The 8,171-nt window shown below is 45.2% G+C and overlaps 1 protein-coding gene across 2 annotated transcripts in view; it reads right to left on the bottom strand.

Annotated features, from left to right (window-relative positions):
* PPP4R1 (protein phosphatase 4 regulatory subunit 1) overlaps positions 1-8,171 on the bottom strand; it is a 63,062-nt gene that overhangs the window by 22,542 nt on the left and 32,349 nt on the right. The window contains exons 12-13 of one of the 2 annotated variants that reach the window (XM_015406613.1): positions 5,852-6,027; positions 3,326-3,424 (exon numbers count right to left, since the gene is read on the bottom strand). In XM_015406613.1, coding sequence (XP_015262099.1) covers positions 3,326-3,424; positions 5,852-6,027 — 275 coding nt within the window. The remainder of the gene's footprint in view (positions 1-3,325; positions 3,425-5,851; positions 6,028-8,171) is intronic. The other variant, XM_015406614.1, reaches the window with a different exon arrangement.

The following is an 8,171-nucleotide window of genomic DNA, read 5'->3' as shown; positions in this document are numbered from 1 at the left end:
AGTAGGGATGTGCAAAAAAAAAAAATTCGGTAAAATTCGGATTCGGGTTTATTGGACCCGAATTTTTTCGGGAAACCCGAAAAAACCCGAATATCTATACCGGTAAAGCATAGATATCCGAAAATTTTCGGGAATCCCGAAAAATTCGGGTCCATTGTAACCAATGGGGCCATTGAAGTCAATGGCAAAAATCCTCTTGAAACTTTGCGGGGGGCTGGGGGGGAGGGGGTTTGGGGTAGAGGCTCCAAACTTGGAGGGTGCTCACTGGAACCTCTTCCCAACATGCCCACCAAGTTTCAAGGCGATTGGACAAGGGGGTACAATTTTATGGCCCCCCAAACAGGTTGCCCCCAGATCAGCCTTCTGCAGTTTATTCCCGGTTTGCCGCCGAAATTCGGCGGCAATTCGGCAACATTGTATCATATGGCCCTTGGAGTTGGAGGCTCCAAACTTGGAGGGTGGTTACTAGAACCTCTCCCCAACACACCCTCCAAGTTTCATGAAGATTGGACCAGGGGGTCCAATTCTATGGGCCCCCAAACAGGTTGCCCCCATCCCATTGTTCTCTATGGTGGGAAAAAATGTAATTTTTTTCCCACCATAGAGAACAATGGGATGGGGGCAACCTGTTTGGGGGCCCATAGAATTGGACCCCCTGGTCCAATCTTCATGAAACTTGGAGGGTGGGTTGGGGAGAGGTTCTAGTAACCACCCTCCAAGTTTGGAGCCTCCAACTCCAAGGGCCATATGATACAATGTTGCCGAATTGCCGCCGAATTTCGGCGGCAAACCGGGAATAAACTGCAGAAGGCTGATCTGGGGGCAACCTGTTTGGGGGGCCATAAAATTGTACCCCCTTGTCCAATCGCCTTGAAACTTGGTGGGCATGTTGGGAAGAGGTTCCAGTGAGCACCCTCCAAGTTTGGAGCCTCTACCCCAAACCCCCTCCCCCCCAGCCCCCCGCAAAGTTTCAAGAGGATTTTTGCCATTGACTTCAATGGCCCCATTGGTTACAATGGACCCGAATTTTTCGGGATTCCCGAAAATTTTCGGATATCTATGCTTTACCGGTATAGATATTCGGGTTTTTTCGGGTTTCCCGAAAAAATTCGGGTCCAATAAACCCGAATCCGAATTTTACCGAATTTTTTTTTTTTGCACATCCCTATCCAGGACTCTCCAGGTTTCCCTTTCGGGCAGTTTTAGCGCTTCTCACTCACCCTGCTTACAAGTAACTGCAGGTTGGTCATGGCCAACAATTTTCCCCGGGCCTCGTTCTGGTGTCAGTGCGGGTGAGGTCTTCCTCCTCACTATTGTCCTGGGGCTCAATAGCCATCCCCTTCCCGCTGTCTAATATCAAGGTGAAACTGAGAGGCTACGTGGGCATGGCCATGGGCCTTTTTTGGGAGGTTTTTCCCTCCCTATCTTCCGGGTCTCCAGGTCTGGGGGGGGGGGGGCTTGCTAAATGGCTCCTGTCCCTTTCACTCGCACCGCTGGCAAGGTGACCGCAGTGCAGAGACAGCCAACATTCCAAGGGGAGTAGCAGCCGCGGCATCATCCTTGCATGGAAGCATGTGTATCCCAGGCTCTATTCAAAAGTCCTGGCCGTGGCTGCTCAGTCTGACTGCTGGCAAAGTGATTATGAGGTATGGACAAATCCTTCTGGGGAGAATCACTGGTGGTCGTAACTTGCAATGCTGAACATACTGTCCTTGAATGCATTCACCGCATGCCAGGGTTATCCCTTTCACCTCCCCGGACCTGTTTTTCTTGGGCGGTGTTCAGCTAAAATGAGTATTCTCCCCATCATGAGAGAAGTGGCCAATAGGCTAACACCCCGTGCTTGGTGTGAGCAGGGAGACGGGGTGGCTCACAGCCCTCCTAAGTCAAGGCCCCTGACTGTGTCCTCAATTGTGGAAGAAGCTGGTGGTTACGTGGGTCCCAGTCGGGACTCATCCCCTCTCACTTGGCCCGCTGACAAGGTGATTGCAAGGGATGGATGTGGTTCCTGGGTGTTCATGCAGGTGGCTTCCAGTCTCTGGGCAGGGCAAGAGGGCTGGCCCTGCCCCATAATCACGTCAATCCGTAGAGGGAGGGTAGGCCCGGGTTGCAGCCACCTGCAACCATGCGGGTGGCTCCTGGGCAAGGCAGGAGGGTTGGCCCGGCCCTGCACTACAGCCACCTACTATGCGGGTAGCTCCCAGGCCAGGGCAGAGGAGGCTGCCCTGCATTCATCTGGTTGTTGGAGAGAGGATGGGCCCAGCCAGGGACACATCCATCCATAACAGTGCCAGCAACAGTTCTCTCACACATTTTTTTTTGGGGGGGGGAGGTGTCCATCGTGGAGAGGTCCGCTGCAAATTTGATGCCTCCCCTTTACTAGGTCACATAGGGTCCGTCCTATCATTATAAGGCCTAGAACCCACACCTGACATTTTCCCAGAAATCTCTTTCCTAGGGGCACCTTCCTTGGTGGGCTGCAAATTAGACCCCCCCCCCAAGTCAGTGCATATAGGGGGCATCCCGGTGAGGTCCGCTGCAAGTTTGATTCCTCTAGTTCACACATGCCTTAACCCGCGTCTGACATCTCCCCAAAAAGCACTTTCCTGGGGGCACGTTTGGGTGTCTGTAACTCGGACGCCCCCCCCGATCCAATCCACAAGTAACTTGTAGGGCATGTAGGGAGACATCCCAGGGAGGTCTACTGTGAGTGTGATGCCTCTAGCTCAAACAGGATTCATTCTATACACTCCAGAACCCAAACCTGAAATCTCCCCGAAAAGCACTTTCCTGGGGGCATCTTGTTTGGAGGTCCATAAACTCAGACCCCCAAGTCCAATTGTCATCAAACTTGGTGGGCAGGTAGAGGAGAGTCAGCTGGAGATGCCCTGCAATTTTGGAGTCTCTCAGACCCCGGAGGTGCCCCACCGCATCCCAAACTGGTTCAGTTTGGCAGAGGAGCTTGGTTCAGGTTTGGGACACATCCTGAACTGGGTTTTCCCAGTTTGTGCCCATCCATAAGAGCTGTACACAGAGCTTGACATGGAACAGCCATTCTTGGCTTTCATGGCTCATGTGTCATGTTTGCACAACTCACATTTGAAACTCAGGTGCTCATGAGCTGGCTATAGCTGCTTAGGCTGAACAACAGTTTTAAGTATCAAAATTCAGTATTCTAAAGAAGAGAGGAAAACTAAATGGACAATTTTAAGCAAAGCAGACTGTCAACTAAATTTTTGTCTTTGAGATATCTGACAGATACTGCTGTCATATGTAAAAAGTTCTATGATAAACTGAAATGCCATAGAAAAAGCTCTTTAAATACCTGAATTTTAGATTTTTTTTCCTCTTCAGGACTGAAACTACTGTTAGTGCTCAAATCTGAATCATTGTGAATATAGCGAAGAGCAGATTCTACAATATTCTGTGGTGAAGAGCAAAACAATGTCTTATAACACTTAAGACTTTACATTCAGAAATAATAATTTAGTTCAGTTAAATAATTTCCATCAAATATACCACTGCTATAACTTGGTATTTATAACTCAACTCTGCCCCCAAACAAGTTAACAACCAATTATTTGAAATACTGGTGCAATCCAGAGACAGCAAGGTATGGTTAAATCTTACTGAAATCAAAAGGTTTAACGAGACATGGACAACAACACACACCCCAAAAAACTTTAGCTCAAACAACTGAGTTTTTGATGTTGAATAGTCAAAAAGTTTATTTTATTCAAGTTCAAGCCTGGCTGTGGTTAACCTAGTGATGTTAGTAAGAGCACCACAGGACCCTTAATGCCCCTGAAAATTTCCTTTCTCTTCTTGATGTACACTTTAACATATCTGCTGTGTTGGGGAATGGGTGACGCACTAGGAATTATACCACCACCTAGGAAGATCCCAATAGTTAGTGTCAAATTCTGCAAACATAAATTCCCGGAACGTATGAGGTGGGGGAAAGTGGAGAAATAAAGAAATATGGAGGTACAACACAGGAAAAACTCACTCTCTCTTTCCTGTTGCCTCCCCATCAACAGGGTAGATAAATTGGGGTAGAGTGGAACAGAATTATTCTCTGGCTCAGGTTTACTATCCAAGCCAGAGGAGCTCAGTAGCCAAGAAGCTCATATATATCACCCCAAAGATTGGTTCTTGAAGTCACTGAAGCTCATATGCCTAGTATGAACTTCATCAACATATTTTGCTTTAACAAAAAAATTCCACAAAGTTCGCATCATGAATGACATTTCCTACAAGGTCTCAACAGGGGAAACATACCTTATTTACTCAAAAAGAAGACAGTCATGAATGTAACATAACTCTCCCCCCTTTAAAAATGTTATACAAAAAAGATTTTTATTAGTGGAGATAACTGTAAATTGTATGTGAACTTAAGATGATTCCCTCTTTTCTTTTTCTTTTTCTTTTTTTTTTTTTGATGGCGTACCTAGGAAAAAACCTAGCCTTGTATTTGAGGAAATACATTATAGAGACCATCATGTTTGTTCATTATACATGTAGACATTGCTACATGCTACAATTTCAAAATACGTCCATACATTTTTATATGCATATTTACTTTTTCTGTTCCAATTTCAAAAAGTCATGTGCAAAACTGATCCTAGGCCTAATGATTCTGGATGGCACACTACATTCCTACTATATTTGTTTCACTTCGATCACAAGATTCAGAAACAATGCCTAAGTATAGTTTGGTGTATCATCAAAACTACCAAACAATATTCTACTATCCTGTTTTGGTGAGGGGAATGCAAACCATAGTTTGGTAGTTCAAATGCAATGCTAGAATGGTGTGCACCAGCCATTTATTGACTTTGACGTTTGTGTGCAAGTGCACATGCACAAGCGCAAAACTCTTTCAAGTTGTACCAAATCACAGCTTGGTTTATGTCTGAATCATGCCTGTTAGAACCAACTTACTACCAGATGAGTAATCTGCTTTATGCATCGTTTGAATGGGAATTTAAAGCAGTCTTAAGTGATCTGTGAATTGTAATTTTCTAATAATCTAGTTTTCAATTAACCTGCAAACAAATGATCTTAGAGGGCTACATTACAGACTACCCTTTTTCAGAAACTGATAGTACAGATTAGGGCTGCTGCTGACATTGAAAGAGGACAGCATCTCTGCCATAACATAACACCTTTTTAGGAACCAGCAGCCAGCCAGTGCAAAGGCCCTATACACTTTATGCAGCTGTGTACATGAAGTTGCCTTAGATCAAAGGACTGATTCAGTATATGCAATCCAGTATGGTCTATTCTGAATGGCAACAGATCTCCAAAGCCTCAGGCAAAGTTTTTTTGAACTCTGTGACCTTTAAATTAGAGATGCTGGACTGAACCTGGGACCTTCAGCATGCAAATCATTTTTTTTTACCAAGGAGTAATAGAACCTCCTCCAAACATCTCTTTTTATCTGGTTAATTACAGGTGTGCTGTTCCACCCTGATGATACAGAGTTCAGGTCCTGAACAGATTTCTCTTATACACTTGCCTGCAGGGCACAAGGCTTTACTGGAAAACAACTTGGAAAACATTTCATCTATTACTGACAAATGATAAAACTTCAGTTTTAATAAGACTTTACGGCTGCAAGCTCTAGGGGGCAGGACAAAAATTTATATTCAAGTACTACAGCAAATGGATACTGTCAAGGGGCATCACTGTCCAGTGTAAAAGACAACTAGGTAGAACTGTATGCTACTTCACCCTACAGCAGGCATTGTTTCCTACAAAGTACACAAATAAAGCTAGTTATTTTCTAACAATAAAGGTTTCCCCATTAATATTTTAAGTCATACATTCAAAGCAACTAAATGTTTACCTCAACAGCATTGTTGAGTGAAGGCACAGTGTCATCCTGAATTAATTTGCAGTTGAGCTGGTCTTTGATCCTCAGTTCACTCTGACAATCTGCCAACTTGTCAATACCTGTGGTAGCTTCTTCCAGAGGGTCCAGACCTGAGGCTCGGAGGGCAGCAGAAAGTACCTCCACTTGTGCTGTGCATCAAAATTAAGTACAGTATGTTAGATATTTGCTTCACAGCTACAACCACAAGTATTTCACAAATCCAGTTGCATTCTCCACAGATGTTCTGCAGTATATAGGTACTCTCTTTTTAGCAACCCTTGTAGCTATTGTGTTCCTCATGTCCAGCTTCATTATCAGTGCAGGTAGTGAGAACTTTGATGGTTAAAAGCAGGCTGATTTCACCACTTGCTCCAAGGCTGTTGAACAACTCCCCCACCACCACCCAAGGTGCAAAGTTGCTGCTTTAACTGCAGTGTGTGCATGTGTGGGGGGGAGGGGAATAAAAGAGGTGCCTACTGGCCCTTGGTTTAGCTTTCAAGGTTTCATGAGTGAACTTTGACAATCAAGAGAACCTGTTTTTTCATATTGTGTTCTCCATATTTTATCTTCTCGTTTAAATATGGTTTATTGTGTCTGTAGCTGCTTTGAGATAATAGAAAAACAGACTATAAATGTTTTAAACAAACAAATATAAGACAATACATATTTGCAAAATGGCACATGGTATAGTTCTGCCACAAAGGACTTTTGAGCATGTACACAAATACTGCCAAATGGAAGTGTTATTATGTGTCCATAACAAGCACACGTTTTAGAAAACAAAATCGTCTTTGATATCCTCAACGCCACAACTCCTTCACCAGCAGCCTTAAGCCACCTTTATCTTTCAGCATCTCCTTTTACCCTTCAAGTTCCTTGGCTTTTTCTTTCCATGACACCTTGTGAACAACTGCCTCTTATTTATTTATTTATTAGATTTGTATCCTGCCCTCCCCAGATGGGCTCAGGGCGGCTTCCAACAGCGGCAAATGCTATAACAAACAGTTAAAACAGTATAAAACAATCAATAAATAGTGCGGTGCTATAGATATTAACTTATCTCTCCAAGATGGGATCCTTTTATCAACCTAGCCTGACAATATAAGTTCTTGGTCACCTAGGCATCTTCCCAGGGCCGGTTCACTTATAGATCTAATCCACCGTCATAGATGGCAACTCGGTGGTGGCACAAAGGCGGCGGTGGCTCCTATGCAAAGGCCTGGCAGAAAAGCTTCGTCTTGCAAGCCCTGCAGAACTGTGCCAAGTCCCGCAGGGCCCGGATCTCCTCTGGGAGCTCGTTCCACCAGACAGGAGCTGCCGCCGAGAAAGCCCTGGCCCTGGTTGCGGCCAGCTTGATGTCCTTGGGGCCTGGAACCACCAGTAGGTGCTGCGCCCCAGACCGTAGTGCTCTTGGGGGAACATATGGGGAAAGGCGGTCCCTTAGGTACACTGGACCCTGGCCATCAAGGGCTTTATAGGTAAGAACCAGCACTTTGAAGCGAATCCGGTATGCTATAGGCAGCCAGTGCAGCACCTTCAGCACAGGCTGGATGTGGTCCCGTCTAGTGAGACCCATCACTAGAATATGGCAAAGGCCATATTCGTTGCAGCACTGTGAAGAGAGTGGGCTGTGATACCTGCAGGAACTCGTTTCATACTCCTGTAGGCTACAGTAATGCAGGATCTCATAGTGTTGCTTATGGCAGAATTAGACATCTTTCTCCCTGTGTTAAGAGGAAAAATGTTAACAAACATATCTTCTGTCCGTCTGAAACAGGCCATTCTGAGAATATAGCATTTGAGCACTCTCCTCGCATCCAGTGTATGCCAAACTTTTTCCTCCAGATGGGTTGAATTTGGAGAAGATGATGGCAAACAAATCTCTTGTGATCTGTGAAACTTAGTATTGACCTTTGGGCAAAAAAACATGGAACCTGTTCTCAGAACTACCTTGTCTTTGTGAAAAACACAGCTCCAACTGAATTGACAGAGTGCCTAGTTCCAAAATCCTCCTGGCTGAAGTACTTACCAGACCGTCCTTGTAGGAACTCCAGTAGTGATCTAATTTCCGGATGCAATGGGTCAGCCTTCCGCTGAGCCCATCAGACAAAGGCCTTCCAAGTAGTATTGTAGATCCTTGGGGTAGACGGCCTTCTAGAGGCCATGATCATATTGATGACTGGCTCTTTGTAGCCTAGTTTTGATAGCTTGTCCCTTTCAATCTCCATGCGGGTAAGCAGAACCACCCTGGCCTGGGATGCCAAACTGAACCGTGAAGCAGCATGTCTTCTGA

This window comes from Gekko japonicus, unplaced genomic scaffold (assembly GCF_001447785.1).
Source record: "Gekko japonicus isolate JY-2015 unplaced genomic scaffold, Gekko_japonicus_V1.1 scaffold138, whole genome shotgun sequence".
Classification (NCBI taxonomy): domain Eukaryota; kingdom Metazoa; phylum Chordata; class Lepidosauria; order Squamata; family Gekkonidae; genus Gekko; species Gekko japonicus.
The sequence above is the reverse complement of the archived record's forward strand: the minus strand, read 5'-3'. Positions and strand labels throughout refer to the sequence as shown.